Source organism: Gymnoscopelus microlampas (assembly GCF_963454915.1).
Source record: "Gymnoscopelus microlampas genome assembly, chromosome: 10".
NCBI lineage: Eukaryota > Metazoa > Chordata > Actinopteri > Myctophiformes > Myctophidae > Gymnoscopelus > Gymnoscopelus microlampas.
This window is the reverse complement of record NC_139947.1, coordinates 2,045,672-2,066,135: the sequence shown is the minus strand read 5'-3', so window position 1 is coordinate 2,066,135 and position 20,464 is coordinate 2,045,672. Positions and strand designations below refer to the sequence as shown.

Genomic DNA, 20,464 nt, shown 5'->3' with positions numbered 1-20,464 from the left:
ACAGACGGACCCACAGACTGTAAGACTATAAGATTAACCTTATAATGGAAATCAATGGGGGTCAAATCGGCCTAGACCACTGGTTCTCAACATCAGGTTCAGGGACCACCAGAGGTCCAAATGGGCTCTTCCAGGTCTGTAACTCTGACAGTGTACAAATGGAAGCAAATGGATCCTTACGGGTCCATTTGGCTCAATTTTTACACTCTCAGTGTTAACTTAACACTGAGGGTTTTACAGTGTAGATTGGGGTTAAAGACATCAAAGATTGTGTCAAACTAGGGGTCCTTCAAATTAAAAGGTTTGAGAACCACTGGCCTAGACCCTGTCTAGTTTAGTCCAAGTTCAACTTTCAGTGTGAGTCCTAAGTGATTGTGAGATGCTTGATGAATACAGACCCTGGACATGGTTCATGTTCTTAACCAACAGTATGATGATCTGACAGTGATACATGAATAAATATAATATACATTTGCCTACTACTTCAGATTAGAATTATAATTTAATGTGGAAGACCAAACCTAAACAACCAGTGCAGGTGTCCATTAAAAAGAGTCTTTCATTGTTAAGATGAGAGAATCACACAGCTCACAGCCTGTGAGACATCACTGCTTTGTTGAAATATGCAACACTGTAGCAGTTAATCAAACTAATCGATTTAATCGATAATAAAAATGAATTGATTATTGATAATTGAATAAAATAATCAATTAATGTCATCATAGGTAAAACGTTTCAAAACATTTGTTTTATAGTGAAAATAGTAGATCTACAAGTTAACAAAACAGGTTGTGTGAGCTTGTAGATCTGCTATTTTCCCTATTTTTGCACGACCATTGTGTGACGAAGTATAAAGTAATGCATATGTGGTTTGGTAAATCGATTTGTTGCTAATATATAACATTTCTCGATTAATGGAATAAGCGAAAAAGTAATTGATAGAATAGTCACTAAGACAATAATCTATAGTTGCTGCTCTACAACAGATTACTAACAACGCCAAGTTCTCTCTTTATAGCAACTCTCTGCCAGTCGACACAGTCAGCAGGAAGAATTGATGATTGGAGGTTAATTATGAACACACAGATATCATGAGTGATGATTGTTATATTCATCCCTATATATATAGTATTATCATTTTAATAATGACATTAATATTTTACAATTAGTATCAAATAATTAATTGGTTCAACTCCAGACTAAATAACATCACAAACTGCTCAACGTTTTCAAACTCACTCACCTTCAGGATCAACCATACCAGGCCCAAACCGATGTGGAAGCAACGGATCAAGACCAAACATTCTCCTCATAGACTGAGGCAACTTGTCCTTTATATAATCTGAGATGAAATACAAACACAGTGATAACACATTACATACAGCGGGTACCAACTGATGTTATCAGCATCGCCAGAAATCTGCCTGTGAACATAACAATGATTGCACACACACACACACACACACACACACACACACACAGACACACAGACACACACACACACACACACACACACACACACACACACACACACACACACACACACACACACACACACACACACACAGTAAAGTTGTAAGCATGTTGTATTTTATGTGTATAACTTAAAAATCACTAGAGAAACTTACCACGTTTCATCCAACCAAACAGCACCAAACTGACTACAAGGATGAGAGCAATAATGCCAACAATCAATCCCACGGGTGTATTTTCAGGTGTAGGTCCTTAGGAGGAAATAACAACAACAATTAGGCTACATTACTGTGTTTGAATTGCTTTCAATATATAATCATAATAAAGTGATTTTTACAGACATTGAATGCTGTAAAAGGTTGCACACCAGAAATCATATCTAGGACACCATTGGCCGTAATTGGCTTCTAAAGTTAGTAGGAGGGGGTTATTAAAAAAGTCAAGACAATCGTGCCAAATGCCAAATGAATGCCCTGCTATTATTTGTGCAAATTGTCGTCTCTGTTTCTATCATATATTTTGAGTATGTTTCTGCTTTCTAGTCCCTGCCCTCACTGCTGCTGTCACTGCTCTCAACTGCTGCAGTGTGTATCCTGTTGTATTTTGTTGTCACTGTCAGTCCCTGACAACAGCACCCTACTGTATGTAGCATGGAACTGCCTTCTATGAACTGGAGCAGTTCTTCTGGCAGCCTCTTTGACACATCGACATGAGATTGTCTTGTTCATCTACACAGCCAGGCTGGCTTTGTAGATGGAACTGGAACTGCATTTCCATCCTCGAAGGTCCTACATATAATTTCTGGTGCATAACCTTTTACAGCATTCCATGTCTGTTTTTCAAAAAATAGGAGTTTTGCCCCCTGGGCATGTTCTGCATTTTGTTGACAATATCATTTGTTTAATGATGGAGGAGATGTCATTATTTTAAACACACTCAGCATGGCTGCCATGATTACTTGTAATGATTTTGTTTATTTATTATTATTATTACCACTTTAACCCTATTTTATATTTGGCTATTCGAAAATAGCTAATCTACAAGCTCACAATGTGTTACATCGTGACATGTTTTGAAATTTCGGCTTGAAACATTTTGGAAAATTACATTTTGAAAAATTATTAAACAAATGTTCTCTTATGGGGGTCCTTAACTTTCTTACTAACCGTAACTTTCTCTCACATTAATCAACATACCACCACTAGACATCAATGTAAATTTGGCGAAATTAGCACACTTGAAAAATGTAATCCATATTTCATATACAGGAATAGCTTCAGTAGTGGATATAAAACACATTCCATTACTGAAATCTGGGGGTGGGTATGGGATAGCTTTAAAGTAGGCAGTACTACTTGGTACTCGTTCTCAAACATTTTCATGGCAAGGACTCCCAAATTGATATGTATTTAGCACGGTTTGTGTTTACATGTATTTAAAGGAGAATTCCGGCCAACGTTTTTTGGTGAGATGTAACGTTCTTATGGACAGAAAACACTCCACAGTGTCTATGTTTGATGCGCCTCTCCGGAAGTCTCGCAAGACGAGATTTCACCCGTGATGTCATCCACGTCACTTTGTAAATACTAGGGTGGCCCATTTGGGACAAAAACATTGTGGAGGGTTTTCTGTCCAAAAGAACGTTAGATCTCACAACAACAAAAAAAAGCAATTAAAAAAGCTATTATTACGTGATCTAGCGCAAGGTTTTTAGCTGTGGTCGACTTGGGATGGAGGTTTGAATTTTTTCTACTGTACCACTCGTCCTAGGATATCATAATATCATATAAAAAGGTAAGAAAAACGTTTGCCTGGAAGTCTCCTTTAACACAAACAAGACTGTAAATGACACCAAAGCAACAGAGATTCCTAGATGGCACGGGTGAACAACACATACATTAGATGCACAACATAAATAAACAGTGTTGTTGCTTTAATTAAAAAGTATAATTCTGTTGGGATTTGTTGCTATATAAAATAAAATATATGGGGGGGGGGGGGTTACAGTACAACAATGGGAAAATGTACTTTTTACGCTTACGCTGTCTTCACAAATTTTAGTAAAAGTGAAAAGTAGGCCCTATGATACATTAAATATAATATTATAAATAATTCAAAAATGGATTAAGTAAATGTAACTGAGTACATGTAACTCTGTGTGCATTAACTAAGTGTAAACAGTAGCAGCCCCTGCAAAATCTCTCAGGCAGGGCAATTGTTGTTATTTATTATTTACCAGGGACAATGCACAGTTTCCACATCGATGTTAATGTGCCAGAGTTAGCTAAGAGCAATTTTTCAGTTATTAAAATTTAGCTAAATAACACACACACACACACACACACACACACACACACACACACACACACACACACACACACACACACACACACACACACACACACCAATTTAATTAGGCTAATTTAGTAGCATTTAGTAAACGTTTAGTAGGGGAAGCACCGTTTAATAGACTAATCGACTAGCCCTGCATATAGCTGTTTTATTATTATAATTATTATGCATATAACATTTCATATGTCAAGTTGAATCACATCAAAACCTGTGTTAAATGTTATAATTCATTGGGAGGATTTGGGGAACTTTCATTGTGAAGCGACAGGATGGACTGTTCTTGCAGTGTGTGCGTGGTAACATGGCAGGGTACCAATAAAGTAGTTGTTGAAAGTAGTCAACTTGTCTTCTATTCTAGTAACAGGGCAACGGATGCAACAATAAATACCAACATGTATCGTTAAAGTGCCTTTTTCATTGTGCTTCAAACAGACACACAAGAGCAGTTTTATTATTTCCAAAATGGTCAAAAGGTGAAACTGTGACCTGTAACAAAGTAATTACATTTCTACACGTTGTGGAGTAAATGACATACCTTTGTAAAACGGGTTGTTAAAGGGGTCACTCTGCTCCACACTGACTGGGTTCTCCATTTCACAAAAGAATGTTTTAATCTTCTTCATTTTGTCATCGTTGGTGATAGTCAACGTTCCAGCCTCAACCGGTATGGATTCCCCGTCGTTCTTCCAGTGATAGGTGACCAGACCAGAATCTTTGATGTAACCGTTACAGGAGAGTATGCAGACGGAGTCAGATGAACAAGATGGTGGATCGACAGTCACCAATGGCTTTGGAACTTTCTCTGTTGGTTAAAAAGAGCTCAGAATTACTGGTGTAGTCTAGTCTCCAAACTCAAAGTTTTTGGGACTTGGGGGTTAAAAACTACCCCTAAGCCAGAGCCAGCAACAACCGACACCGATAGAAATATTTTTAGCGGCGGTAGTCGCTCTATACCTTTAGGTATAGAGCGGATCCTGCTCTATACCTGACTTTGTCCGTGTTTACCGTCAACGTTCTGATTGGTCAGACCCGTCAACGTTCTGATTGGTCAGACCCGTCAACGTTCTGATTGGTCAGACCCGTCAACGTTCTGATTGGTCAGACCCGTCAGCAAAGTGATTGGTCAAGCTTCACGTGACACATGGCTATAAACACATTATAAACACATATCGATGACAAAATGTATCAAAGGCGCCGCTACCTTCACACAGGGTGTGATTTTTAGATTAATACAAAATTAGCACACTATCAAAATGTGTCACAAAAAGCCTTATTTTTATACTTTGCCCAAAATTGTCCTAAATAGACAAAATAGCCGATCTGCAAGATTACAACATATCATGATGTGACACATTGTGAGCTTGTAGATTGGCTATTTGAGCTATTTTGGAAGTTTTTATATACACATTTGTCCAGTCCTCAGAAGAGAAACTATTCATTTGGGTTATGCTTAATGGAAGAATGTTTTCTTATGAACATTCTTTATTGATAATTCAAGGATTAAGGATTAATAGTGAATGTGTCTAAATCTGCAGGATGGACCGCTACCCTCGCGCTTGCTAGGAAAGCCAACGAACATGACTGGCATATCCTGCACGAAACAACAACTAAGGCAGTGCCCCCAAGCAGGCTGAAGTCCCGCCACCCCTTCAGCAGGACAGCACAACAGATGCTTGGAACCATCCCTGAGGACATGTCTGTAAGAGCATGGCTGGAAAATGCCTGGAGACGGGAGTGGGAGTCGGCTGAGCCGTCACGGATGCACCATCACATCCTAGACCCTGGGGATGGAGTCCACGGAGAACACCTACCACGCCGGCAGTGGACACTGCTGAACCGCCTCCGTACTGGGGTTGGCCGGTTCAAGTCGCCCATGAAGAAGTGGGGCCTGACAGACAGCGCAGTATGCGAGTGTGGCGAGCCTGAGCAGACTGCCGACCACATCATCACCACCTGTCCTCTGTACAGACCTCCTTCAGAGGACGGCCTCTTCCAAGTGGGACCAGAGACATTGGCGTGGCTTTGCGACACTGAGCTGGACATATGACGATGATACACGAAAGAAGAAGAAGCAGGATGGCCATCTCACAATTAGTGATGGTGATTCAAATATGCATCTAGAAAAGTGTACTCCTTGGAGCACAGGTCTCCGCCAGAAACGGGCCACTCCTGCAAACTTTGAAAGCCAATCTTAGTCAATCAGGATGGAATATGGCAAATGTCTTGATCACATGTCTGTAGAGATAAGGTGTACGATTAGCCTTAGGTTTGGCGAAATCTGTAGGAGCAATATCAGAAAACGGGTTTCTCAAAAACCGGCCTCCTGGTGGCGCTATAACAGGCCAATGTGAAAAATTCAGGGCAGAGGTTCTGCTCTGGCCTCCAGGGAATGTGCTTTTTAATACTGCAACGTTTTGACCTTTAGGTCTTCATCAGGCAAAATTTATATATAATCAATATACATTTTGCCTGATGAAGACCTAAAGGTCGAAGCGTTGCAGTATTAAAAAGCGAGTTTCTTGGAGCTTGAAACAGTGTGCGGACCTCCTCCTTCTTTTTCTTGATTCCTCCTTGATGTCCAGCACCTGGCCTAAATACAGGCGTGGGATGTGCACACAACCTTCTCTTTATGCTGATCATAAAGTAAATTGTATTTGCCATCATTGTGCAGTTGTTGCAGATGAGACATATTTAGTCATCTATGATTCAGCCCAATTTGACCGTCCTGATTCCCATTATACTATATTATCTACTGACAGCGTTCAAAAGACATTTGGTACTGATTTGTTTGGTGGCTTACGAGATTAGCCCTGGTCAGACAGACAGACAGACAGACAGACAGACAGACAGACAGACAGACAGACCCATTTCTAGACAAGATGGCTTGCCTCCTGCAGAGCCAAACTTTAAAAATAATTCTGCTTGTACATGTACTGTACTTCATGGTTTCCCTCAGACCAGTTAGTCAAGACAAAATTGCCTGAGCATTGTTTGTCTGAGCAATGAAAATAATATACATGATTCATGATGGGGCATGCTCAAATGGAAACTCAACAGTGACCTCTGTTGGTCAAGAAATGTCACATACTTTACAGTGAAACAGATTTACCAACTTGATTTACAGTATGAATATTTTTTATATTGAAAACATTTTATTTTATGTCAACGAATCGATTAACCATTTAAGCGTTATTTAATACTTCATCGCACAATGGTGTCATGCAAACATTACATTGCGAAAATGCCAATGTCCAAGCTCACAATGTGCCCTGTGATACGTTGCATTGTGTCGCACTGAGCCTAGTTGTGAGTTTATAGATCGACTATTTTCACCACTTTTTGAAATGTTGGGAGTTTATTATTTTAATTTCTTACATTTCTGAACCTTTTAGAACAGGGGTCTTCAACAGGGGGTCCAGGAGCCTTAGGGGAGTCCTCAGTTACTACAGGGGGGTATCTTTGTATCCAAATCTTTGTGTGACAGCATCTTTTTATCCCTATTTTCTGAGGTGAACATTAGCCGAAAATAGCAGATCTAAAAGCTCACAACACACTGCAGTGCGACGTGTTGTGAGCTTGTAGTTCGGCTATTTTCGGCAAAGAGGTTTGCTTCAGGGGGAAAAAAACAGCGGACCAAGTGCAAGTTTTGAGGGTTTAAGTGGTTAACTGTCTGAAAATACACATTAACATGAATCCAACTCAACGCTACACATTGACAGTGCTGTCAAACAAGCCTATGAAGCTATCTATGAAATCTATGAGAAACTTTAATGCAACACAATTTTATACAATATATAGTGGGGGGTCCCTTCTTCATCTCTCTCTCTCAGCTAAGGGGTCCTTGGCATGAAAAACGTTGCAGACTAGTTTTAGACTATAATGATGACATGCCCAAATTAGGGATTGATTATTCATTGATTATTTGATATTTCATCACAGTTAATCGATTTAATCAATTATTGATTAAATCAATCGGTTCGAGCGCTATTGACTAAATGCTTTGTGGCACACAGAAACACCTACATGAAACACACCCACTACTACCCTGTCATATTGGATATGAATATGAATATGAATATGGCTACCCTGTCATATTCAACAATAATATGATTGGCTAATGCCCAGGGATATGTGTAGTTGTCATTTGCATAAAGTTGAGATGACCATTTGTTTACATTTGTTTAGGACCCCAGGGTTGGTTCGGGTTGTTTTTATTTGTATGTATTTATTTTAGTCAAATCAATTAATAAACAGTACGCACACACAACTACAACTAACCCTAACAATTCAATGTAGTGATTTCACTCCTCCCATATTTTACTTTGCGATTTAAGTGCGATATTACAATTTTAATACGGTTTGAGATACGTTCTTTTTTTAAATAATTTTTTTATTAACCAAAATAGCTCAAATAGCCAATCTACAAGCTCACAATGTGATGCATCATGATATGTTGTAATCTTGCAGATTGGCTATTTTGTCTATTTATGAACATTTTTGGGAAAGTATAAAAATAATCAATGATAAAATCAAATAATCGATTAATAATCAATCCCCAATTTGGGCATGTCATTATAGTCTAAAAGGTTCCGGCATTTAAGAAATTAAAATCTCACAAATTTTCAAAAAAGTTGTGAAAATAACCAATCTACAAACTCACAACTGGGCACAATGTTGGGCAAAACGTATCACAGCACATTGTGAGCTTGGACGTCGCCATTTTCACAATGTTTGCATGACACCATTGTGCGATGAAGTATTAAATAACGCTTAAATGGTTAATCGATTCGTTGACATTAAATAAAATGTTTTCAATATAAAAAATATTCATACTGTAAATCAAGTTGGCAAATCTGTTTCACTGTAAAGTATGTGACATTTCTTGACCAACAGAGGTCACTGTTGAGTTTCCATTTGAGCATGCCCCCCATCATGAATCAGTATATTATTTTCAATGCTCAGACTTGCAGGTAGGCAATTTTGTGTTGGCGCTGCGCTGAGACTAACTGGTCTGAGACAAACCATGAAGTAGGCCTACAGTACATGTACAAGCAGAAAGGGAAGAGAATTATTTTTAAAGCGTGGCTCTGCAGGAGGCAAGGCATCTAGTCTAGAAATGGGTCTGTCTGTCTGTCTGTCTGTCTGTCTGTCTCACAAGCCAGTGAAGCCACCAAACCAAACCAATCAGTACCAAATGTCTTTTGAACGCTGTCAGTAGATACTATAGTATAATGGGAATCATGACTGAATGGCTGAATCATAGATCGTTGGTTCTCAAAGTGGGGTCCGGGGACCCCCAGGGGTCCTTGGGGGAGTTCCAGGGGGTCCCCAGCTAAATGATGGATAGTTAGGAACCAAATGGACCCTTATGGTCTGTAACTCTGAGTGTACAAATAGAACCAAATGGACCCTAACGGGTCCACATTTGGTTCCATTTGTACACTCTCAGAGTTAAATTAACATTGATTTTACAATATAAATTGGGGTCCCAGAGATAGAAATGCCATTATGGGGGTCCGTAGCCTAATGCATGTCAAACTGGGGGTCCTTGAAATTAAAATGGTTGAAAATCACTGTAAGAGCCGTAAAAATCTTCTCTTATGGGGGTCCCTGGCATATCTTTTCAAATGGGGGTCCGCGGGATAATAAGTGTCAATTTGGGGGTCCTTGACATGAAAAAGTTTGAGAACCACTGTCATAGATGACTCAAATATATGTCTCATCAGCAACAACTGCACAATGATGGCAAATAAAGGGAACTTTATGATCAGCGAGACAGTTTGCATGCACATTCCCTGGAGGCCAGAGCAGAACCTCTGAACTGAACTTTTCACATTGGCCTCTTATAGCGCCCCCAGGAGGTCGATTTTTGCAGTGTTTCTGATATTACTCCTACAGATTTTGTCCAAACCTAAGGCTAATCTGTACAACTTATCTCTATAGCCATGTGACCAGGACACATTTGTCAGATTTGTCATAGTCCATCCTGATTGACTAAGACTAGCTTCCAAAGTTTGCAGTACTGGCCCGTTTTGCACAAATTGCCACAAATTATGGACACGCCATCCGTTTGCTGTGAAACTTTGCACGCACATTCATTCCCATAAGCCAAGAAAGACATGCCACCATACATTTTTCACATCTGCCTCATGGTGGCACTATGATAGGCCGATTCATGTATTGGCATATAACTCTTGAAATGTAAGTCATACAATCTAAATGATTTCTCCCCCTGAATTCCTTGGATCATTATGCAACTCCCCATATAAGCCACGACCATTTCCAACTGACAAGACTTTCCACCATGTTGTGTTTTTCTTTGCAAAACACACTTTTAGCTACTACTCCTCCCAATTTTGTCCAAACCTCACCCAAATTGCTACACATGATCTCTGTGGTAATGTGATGTATGAGTTTGATTTTTCAGATCCCATTCCAAGTGGCTATGACTGCCCTCCTAAGTTTACAGGCCCTGGGTAGGCAACCCGGCCTGTGCTCCAAGGAGTACACTTTTCTAGATGCATAATTGAATCACCATCACTAATTGTGAGGTGGCCATCCTACTGATTTAGACACATTCACTATTGATCCTTAACCCTTGAATTATCAATAAAAATAATGTTCATAAGAAAACATCCTTCCATACAATTACAATTAGCAATTTAGGCATTTAGCAGACGCTCTTATTCCAGAGCAATTTACAGTAAGCAAGGAAAAGGTAATACATCAAATGCATAGAAATAGTAATAATCATAATAGGATCATAGGTACACCAAGAACCTATCATCAGTCTAAACCAGGGGTGGTTAAAATAGCCGATCTACAAGCTCAAAACGCGTCGCAGTGCGACACGTTTTGAGCTTCTAGATCTGCTATTTTTGCTATTTTTGAATTGGAATCCTGGTTTGTTTTTGTTGCTATTTTTGAATTAGAATCCTGAAGGTAACATTTTGTTTTTATTTCAAATGCATCTAGTTATACTTCACAACTTTATGAACTTAAATACAAATACATTGGACATAAAAAATACAATAGAATTTTAATACTAGTCACTAAGCCTGATGACTAGTGTTACTGAAGTAATTAAAGCGGGTCATGTTTGCATGTTTGGAATTGTAACAGTTGAAATATTAACCAGCGGGCCGTATTAAGTGAAGGTGGGGGCCGCATGTGGCCCCTAGGCCGCTAGTTGCCCATGTGTGGTCTAAACAGTATAATATAAAAAAATCTATAATCTGTGCATTTAAACTATACTGTACATACTATAGGATGCCAGGTCTACGACCTAGCATCTGCCTACATAACATGCTATATAAATTACATTTTAGCCTTTGCCATAAGCCTGCAAGGTCGTCGAGACTAGGGCAAGTGCTACGGAAAGTGTTACGGGCTAAGTCTTCAGATTACGGCGGAACATTGGGAGTGAGTCTGCAGTTCTGACTGCAACGGGGAGTTCGTTCCACAGTTTGGGAGCCAGAAGGGAGTCTTGGACGTGTGGAGCGTTGTCCCGGATATTTTAGAGAAGGTTCTGACAGCTTCCCTTCCATTAAGCATAACCATTCAAATTCATATTTTCTCTTCTGAGGAGTGAGGACTGGACAAATGTGTATACTGTATAAAAATGTAGGCGCTATGATAGAAGTACAACACATGACATGACCATAACATTTATCATTCACAAGGCACAGTTCATACTTACTGATCACTTCAACCTTACAAGTCTTGTTCTGCAGTCGACCGTTTACCTCCACAGAATATACTCCACTGTCTTTAATGTTCGTATTGTTGATGAGCAACATTCCAGTGTCTTTATTCAGTTGTGTGCGGTTTCTATATGTCCCATAGTAATCCACATCAGGACCAAAGCCCTGATCCCATTCTGCTACCTTATTGGGGCCATGTTTCCACAGGATGCCAGTGATGGGTTCAGTAACAGATTTAAGATATGGTTGCAATTGAAGGATTCCTTTAAAGTGTATGTATTTCACATCTTCTTGATCTGTGTGGAGAAAAACAATTTCAGTCATTTTGAACAGTTATTGAGATATAATAGAATCAAGGGTTTGGCAGCAAAAATAAGTATTGTTAAGTATCAAAATGTAACAATCTCTATAGACATAATCTCAAAGAACCAACCATGTGTCAAGTTCATTGACAACCTAGGTGGAATATGTAACTGTTCATTAGCTTCTTACAAAAAAAGGGAAAAAAACTATTACTACAGAAAACAGTTTTACAATGCATAAACGAGTGCAAGGTTTATATAATTACAATTGATTACTGCTTAGTGTCTCCTATACAACATGAAGTGGTTGGTTTGACATAATTTGTCTCAAAACTGTCTATGGTACCTTGCTGTGAACATGATTAAAAACGTTATAATCCAAAATATCCTCCCAAATTACTTACATTGTAAAAAGAAACAGGTCTCAAAGTCACTCTTTTAGCACATATGTGAATGCATACAAAGTGTGTGTGTGTGTGTGTGTGTGTGTGTGTGTGTGTGTGTGTGTGTGTGTGTGTGTGTGTGTGTGTGTGTGTCCTGTTGATTTTTAGGATTTGAAGGTCTGGGTCTTCTTTCTTATTCAAATACCAAAATCAAATTGGAAGTTGACAATTTTATAAATAACCAAACAAACAAACAAAAAGAACCAGGTTGTGTAACGTTATATACAGTATAAGTGGAGAATACACTTTGTGTTGGTTTATGTGCTAAAAGACTGACCGGAAACCGACCTTTATCACTGTGCAATGTAAGTCACTGATTTTTTGGGAATAGCAACGTCTAACCAATGGAGCCACTAAATTTTGAACATATCTCGCCAATATTTTTGTGTTACATCATGGCAAGGTATAACTACCCAACCCTCTGCCAAACAAAGAGTAATTTTGTTTTAAGTAAAAGTAGCAATATCACAATGTAGACATGTTAGGCCTATGTGAGTAAAAGTACAAAACTATTGGCATCAAAAATGTACAGTAGGCCTATCAAATATGAAAGTAGGCTACATATTATGCAGAATGGCCTATTCCACTATATATTATTGGATTGTAATTGTAATGCATTAATGTGTTTGCCACGTTACTGTTGCAGGTAGCCTAAGGTGGGGCTTATAGGCCTATATGGGCTTCTGAACATATAATAATAGCCTACATTCGTAAATTATTAACTAAAATGTTTTGCATTAATAATCTAAATCTTCAGACTAAGCTGTTAAATACAGTAATTGCAATGGCTAAAAAGTACAATAGCCTGTATAATTTCCCACTGAGATCCATAGAAAAGTATCTAAACAATGTCAGCACTACTATGCTGTAGAGCCAGCATTAAATGCAAATGTTCCATACGCAATACACCAACCGGTGTCTGGTGTGGAAGAGGGATTAGGCATGGTTCACACATGACGCTCGTCTGTCACAAGCGTCATGGCGCTACTAGTTTCTGTTTTTTGAAAATGTTACATTGATAACCAGTACATCTACATAAACGTTCAGATTTCAAATGTAAAGTGCTGATCCCCCGGCCACGGATGTTACAAGTTAAAGCGCCCGGGTCCAAGTACCCGTATCTTACATATTGTTCAATAAAAAGCTTTTTAATCCGATCGGCGGCCTTTTTTTTTTTTAATAATGTATCAGAGTGCAGTACATATTCCACCGATAGGGGCGCGTGGTTGAAAGCATATGGAGAAAATTCGGAGAAAATGGCCGGCGATCGGATTAAAAAGCTTTTTTATTGAACAATACGGAAGATAAGGGTACTTACCGGGCCGCTTTAACCTGTAACATATGTGGCCGGGGGTTCAACACTTTATATTTGAAATCTGAACGTTTATGTAGATGTACGGGTTGTAAATGTAAAAAAATCAAAAAAACAGGAACACAGTCATGTTTCACGGCTAACGAGGGATATTCTATAGACCCCTTAACAGACGACGTCGCCAGTATGCGCGCAACGAAACCCATTATATCAGGTCTCGTTAGGACGCGTCTCACTAGCCAACACACACAAGAGGGGGTTGGGGTGTGCTGAAACCAGTGCACCCCGAAACAGTGGGAATTGATTGCGTGAAACAATCACCTGTGCGTCCAGGCTCAATGTTAGTAAACAAATAATTGGTCTATTCACATTGGGTTACGGAAGAGTTTCGTCAATAGGCGTATAGCCCAAAACTTAATGCAGGCGACACTCGTAATTGTTATGAATAATAGGCCGCTCTGCGCCTCTCGGGTGTGTTCGTCCATGTTTGTTGTAAATGTTTTAAAGTGACTTTTCTCCTACCTGATGTCAGGATGAATCCAGCTGCTGTCAACAGACAGATGAACCATGAAGCTCTGAGGAGAACCTTCATGTTGATGATCTATAACTAATCAATACGACAATAACACAACACAACGACACACACCCAGTAATGGAGGAGCGCTGGACCACAGGAGGAGCAGTTTTCCCCAGTCTTTGTGTTTAGACCTCGCCTTTTCCTTTTCCGTATCGAAACCGAAATTAAAATAGCTATGCAACCACGTATGGGATGTATTATAAGTTATAACTCTATGGCTATAATATTAGGCAACATAGAAAAATAACCCAGTTGTTTAGAACAGTGAAGACATCATATCTTGATTCTTGAGAGATCTCTTCCTTTTCCTATAAAGTTAAAAGTAGGCTACACCGCTACAGTAGCCTACTGCCTGTAAATAGGCTGCTATATATATATATATATATATATATATATATATATATATATATATATATATATATATATATATATATATATATATATATATATATATATATATATATATATATATATATAATATTAACAAAATAAATGGCAACTAATGAAAACATGTTGTTTTAATCATGACTAATTTGGGAGGATATCAGTGTTATAACTCACTAAAACAAACCATTCTGAATAGTTAAAATCTGATAAGTAACGTATCCTCCTGCTGCAACCTGTCCTAACATGACCTTGAGCTGAGCAGCTACTCTGGTCTGGGATATGTTCACTTCACAGCGCTGCGGTGTGTGTGTGTGTGTGTGTGTGTGTGTGTGTGTGTGTGTGTGTGTGTGTGTGTGTGTGTGCGCGCGCGCAAGTAGGCTATATAATTTTATAAATAAATTGAGGACAAAATTGGACATTTTCTTAGTCCTCACAGAGCAATGGTTGTTTCATAGAGTTGGGCGTATAATTATAATTAGGAAGGGGTTCAGGTTGGGATTAGTAGCCTATAGGCATTTAGTTTTAGGGGTTAGGATTAGAGTGACTGATTTATACTTCAATTAGTTGTTGACCCTTCTGTGTCTAAACGGGTAAAGAGTGTAACATCAAATGGAGGATCACAGCTGAATTCAAACTGAATTGTTTTTCTTTTTTTCAGCAGAGATTTGACAATATTTACGGGGCCAGGCTTCCAGCATGGACCCGTATTGTTATTGGCATTATTCCATTTCTTCTTCTTCTTCTTCTTCTTCTGCGGTTTTTGCCAGTTCTGGCTGAACCGTGCATACGCTTTTTACGAAACTCGGCCATATGATAGATGGTCATGAAAAACGATCAAAAAATAAATCTCACAATCTTTCGTCAAAAGGTGGCGCTATAGCACTCAGTTGAAAATGCCAACTTTGAACAGGTACAACTCATGCCCTGTTTGACCTACAGCCATGAAACTTCGATGCACACATGCGTCTCCTCATGCCTAACAACTTTCACCCTCTGACTTTTGACCTCTGACCTTTAGATCTCCCACCATTTTGAATTATATGAAAAACAGTTAAAACCTATCTCCTCCTGGGATTTTTGAGTAATCTGCACGAAACTTTTTACACATGAACTTTGGACCTATGCCAAAAAACGTTTGCAAAATATTTTCCATAAGTGAAAAAATGAAGCTTTAATGAGCCAATGAATATTGCAGTTTTATGACAATTATTCATCTGCCCCTAACACACACATGCAGACTTACCATTCTTTGAAACTTTGCAGAAATGTAAAGGGCCATTCCGAATATCACTGAAACCAATCTTACTCCAATTGGTCAAACGGGGGCGCTATAGCAATTTTTTGAAAATTGAAACTTTAAACAGGCAAAAGTCATGCCTCGTTTGGCCGACAGCCATTAGACCTGCTTACACATGTGCCTTGACTAATGAGGAACACATCTATCACGTTGACCAGTAAGCACCGCCCTTAGATTGTCCGCAATCTTGAGCAGTTTGAAAAACACTTAAACCCAGGATTTTTCAGCTATTTGCGTGAAACTGTATGATCAGTGTGATCTCTTTTTTCAGAGGTTTGTCTGTTGGTCCAATAGCGTCCCGCTTAAGTGTATGTCTCACAACCTCAAGGTCACAGGTTCAAGCCTCACTTGGTGCAGACTTCATCTAAGTTGCATTTCACACAACATGACTATCAATGAATACATTTGCAATTGTTAAAGATAACATGAAATACTTAATTGAGTGTTTTTTACATACTTCATTGTGAAAATAGCTGATCTACAATCTCACAACTTTTCAGATAGCAATGAGAGTATGTTTTTTCAATGTATAACATACTTCATTGTGAAAATAGCCGATGTACAATCTGACAACTTTTAATGGTTTGTGAGCTTGTAGATCGGCTACTTTCACTAGTTTTGGTTCTGAGGAGATGTACAATTTCTTCATTGGTAAATGGTTTGTGAACGAGTGATCTTTGTGTTAGTGAAACAGGGGCTTGGGTCATGACAGAAGGCAAGAGTTTGTGATCCTCAACAGACAATATCAGCCTGGACAAAGCTATAGCACTATAGGTAGTGTTGCAGCTACCTAAGAGTGCCTCACGATCGCAAGGTTGCCGGTTCAAGCCTCACTTGATGCAGACTCATTTAAGTTGAATTGCAAAAAACATGACTCAATCTATTCCGTTTCCATGGCTCTCTCTCTCTCTTCAATCTATTCCGTTTCCATGTCTCTCTCTCTGTCTCTTCAATCTATTCCGTTTCCATGTCTCTTCAATCTCTCTCTCTCTCTCTCTCTCTCTCTCTCTCTCTCTCTCTCTCTCTCTCTCTCTCTCTCTCTCTCTCTCTCTCTCTCTCTCTCTCTCTCTCTCTCTCTCTCTCTCTCTCTCTCTCTCTCTCTCTCTCTCTCTCTCTCTCTCTCTCTCTCTCTCTCTCTCTCTCTCTCTCTCTCTCTCTCTCTCTCTCTCTCTCTCTGAGGGTCGGCCATAGCTGAGTGGTTAGGGAGCCAGAGGCTCTGGTTGCCCCAGGTACGATGCCAGGCCAGGTCAGCAAATGTGTCGATGAAATTTGTCCCTGAGCAAGACTCTTAACCCCTAATTGCTCACAGGCCCTCATTGGAAACAAGACTGCAAGGACTTTCATGAACTGACCTGTTAAAGGAATTATCATTTCTCTTTCTCTCTCCTGGCCCCGTATTATCGCTGCTTGCAGCTATATTTATATTTGTAATACACCTACCATATACCTGCCCAGTGCCCATATTTAAAGAGTCCTGCTTGATCAAAACACATTAACATTAAAACAATTAAGAATAAAGATTAGGACTAACCCCTGGTATAATATAGAACTATGAAAAAGAAGAAGGAAGCAAGCACTCATGAGACGAGTTTTCGACGTTTCAAAGTACAGGGTGCACGGTTCGAGTAGACAATGTTCATAGAAAGGAATACCAGCACTCACTTAAGTCCTTTTAGGCTCTTATTTATTTAGGTCATAGCTCCCCAGCAAGCAGCGTCAAACCGGACGTTTCGGCCCAGAGGCCTTCCTACGCTGAGGAAGGCCTCTGGGCCGAAACGTCCGGTTTGACGCTGCTTGCTGGGGAGCTATGACCTAAATAAATAAGAGCCTAAAAGGACTTAAGTGAGTGCTGGTATTCCTTTCTATGAATAATATAGAACTATCACATGTCTTCCAACAGAAACACACACTGAGATTGCCAACAAGTGGCAGTCATTTAGACAGCTGAGGAATACATATTTAAAAAGGTGGTGTAGTGATTTGTTGAGGTTGTGAAATGAACTGTTAAAAAGCTCTACATTCTGATAGCAATAACTGCAGGTGTACAGTGTTTGATCAATAAAACAGGTATCCCCTTCACTGCAACCCTTTAGCAAACAAAAACATTGTTTTCCTGGTCAAGATACCAATATCCAATCAGGAGAGAGAACTCCTGGGTCTGCCTGAAATACCTTCAAGATGAGGAGTTTTTCGTTGTCACTGTCGCAGAAATTGCATGCTCAGCGTGGGACGATGTCAGGTCTCTGCTCTATATTAAAGTGGCCTGAGACAGCTTTTGGCACTTAAATCAAATTGAACTCATACAGGATAAACAATTGGAATTAGATGCGATGAACACACACACACACACACACACACACACGCACGCACGCACGCACGCACGCACGCACGCACGCACGCACGCAGACAAAGACAATAACTTACAGATAATAGTGGTGACACTGTGGTATTGTAGATAGCATTGATAAGCACCCCATGCTGTTGACTGACATTACACAAATAACTAGAACATGCAGTATGTGGTCAGTTACACAGGAAAGATGAAACAAGATGCTTGTATCTGCCATTTTGCCTACAGTAAAAACAGTGCAGTTTGTTGTATATATAATTTGTATTTTGTAACTCTACTTTCCCCATTGTGGTTGGTAGCAAGGACCGTTTCATTATTGTGGTTGGTAGCAAGGAAAGTCAGTTAAGTGACAACATACTGTAAACCTTAACTTGAGAATACATGTTTTAAACTGGACCTGTGAAGCCCACACAGCCCATAACAATGCATTTGACATCCTTATATTTACACAGTACTTGCAGTATTTTTAGGTATGAATAAATGCAATTAATAGACTGGAATAATAGACTAGAATAATATTGTCGTGTAAAGTTTTATTAACCACTTAAACTGTACAGTTCATAAGTCCAAGAAAAACAGGGTTACCGTTACATTATTAAAATAATTACCTGTAGCAGTAAAGGTATTTTGTCATATCGTCTCAGCTATAATACAGCTGTGGCAACTTTGCAGGCAGTGAAATTATAATTAAAGCCAACTTATAGTGTGGCAACAATATAACATAAAAAAGCCACAATAAAAATAAAATAACAAAAGAATTACAAATATATCTTGCAAAATAGAACAAATGAAAGTCAAATCAAGTTTAATTAAATGACATGCATCTACACAGCCATAGACTAGATATTATTTGATGAATCAAACTTATATTTCTTGTTAACAATGTTGACAATTGACAATCAATCAATCAATCAATCCATCTAACATCAGTCTCCTGTTTCCCTCGGCATCCATGGATAAGGAATTTGTGGAGTTGAATTCTCATGGGCCAAGATCAAATTCTTTCTTTCATGTATCATGGTGTGACAATAGGGGCTAGGATCCCTTTGAAAATTACTTTACACCATTTTTCCTTCATCCAATACATTTAATTGACACAAATGGACTGTTGGAAATTTGCTAGTTGCCAAATCAGGTGCAAAGCATCTCCACTCTCTGAGATTACAGTTTTTGTACGATCTCTCAGTCTCCGAAAAAAAATAAACATAATAAACAAAAACATAATGTTGCAACTAACATTTGCCAACATTTGTTTTCCAGTCCATACAGAAATTAGAGGAGGTTATGTGTTTGCATGTCAATTTTCATGAGAAGTGGGACGGTGTGTGAGTTTTTACTTGCTTTGCATTGCCGTGTGTGAGTACAATCGAATCCATCAGAGTTCACTCTGAGGCATATCTGCTTCAAAGAGTGTTTTGACTGACCAAAAGGAGAAGAGGAGGGATTGCATTGGGTGACTTTGGAGGAGGGCTGTAGGCTATCCACCCGAGAATATGTTTTTTCCCTTGCAAACAGATGACAGATGATCGCTCACTTTAACCACATATACTAAGGTGACTACTCCTTCAAATCAAATGTGACAAGATGTAAAGTCCCAGGGTTGGGAGGAGAAGCGGGTGGGATAATAAGGGATTGATTTTAGATGTGTCGCTTGTTTCTGTTTTTAGCCTGATGTTGTTGTTCTTTCCCTTTTCAGTGTCCATCTTTTTTCATTTTTTTTCAAAGAATGGAAAGGTGCTAACATTTTCTGTGCAATTGTTCCACTGGCTGAACCTTTTTCTTCTTAACTTTTGACTGGTGGAGCAAAATATGTTTGGGTGGGCTGAGCTCACCCCTGCCCATAGCTAGAGGCAGGGCTCTGAGCTTGGTGATAAGCTTGGAAGACTAAATGGTGTTGAATGCTAAACTGTATGCAATGAACACCATTCTCACACACTGTTCCTCACTTCCAAATTGATGGTTTAAACACAAACTGTGTCCTTAAGCAAAATTATTAACCACGCAAGTATATAGTTGGTGGTTTGTTTTGTATTAATGTGATTATGGATACAACAGATGGGCAGTTTCACTACTAATTTCTACTATTTAACTTCACAAAGCAGTTAAGCTGCAGTTTCATCAATGAAGTTAAAAAGAACATCACTTCTCACAGATCCAGTTTGTTTGAACTGAACATAATGTATTTGTCCATTTTCCATTTTGGTGCCAGTAGTATGCACATTTCCAATCTTCATTGTTACCAGTGTGTCCACTGGCCCAGTACCTGCA

At 39.2% G+C, this 20,464-nt stretch overlaps 1 protein-coding gene across 8 annotated transcripts in view; it reads right to left on the bottom strand.

Annotated features, from left to right (window-relative positions):
* Nucleotides 1–18,766: 18,766 nt before the first annotated feature.
* Nucleotides 18,767–20,464, bottom strand: part of LOC311053443 (uncharacterized protein) — a 105,434-nt gene continuing 103,736 nt past the window's right edge. For all 8 annotated transcript variants that reach the window (XM_084068972.1, XM_084068971.1, XM_084068970.1 and 5 more), the window contains one exon: nucleotides 18,767–20,459. In XM_084068972.1, coding sequence (XP_083925098.1) covers nucleotides 20,433–20,459 — 27 coding nt within the window. In that variant the 3' untranslated portion in view covers nucleotides 18,767–20,432. The remainder of the gene's footprint in view (nucleotides 20,460–20,464) is intronic.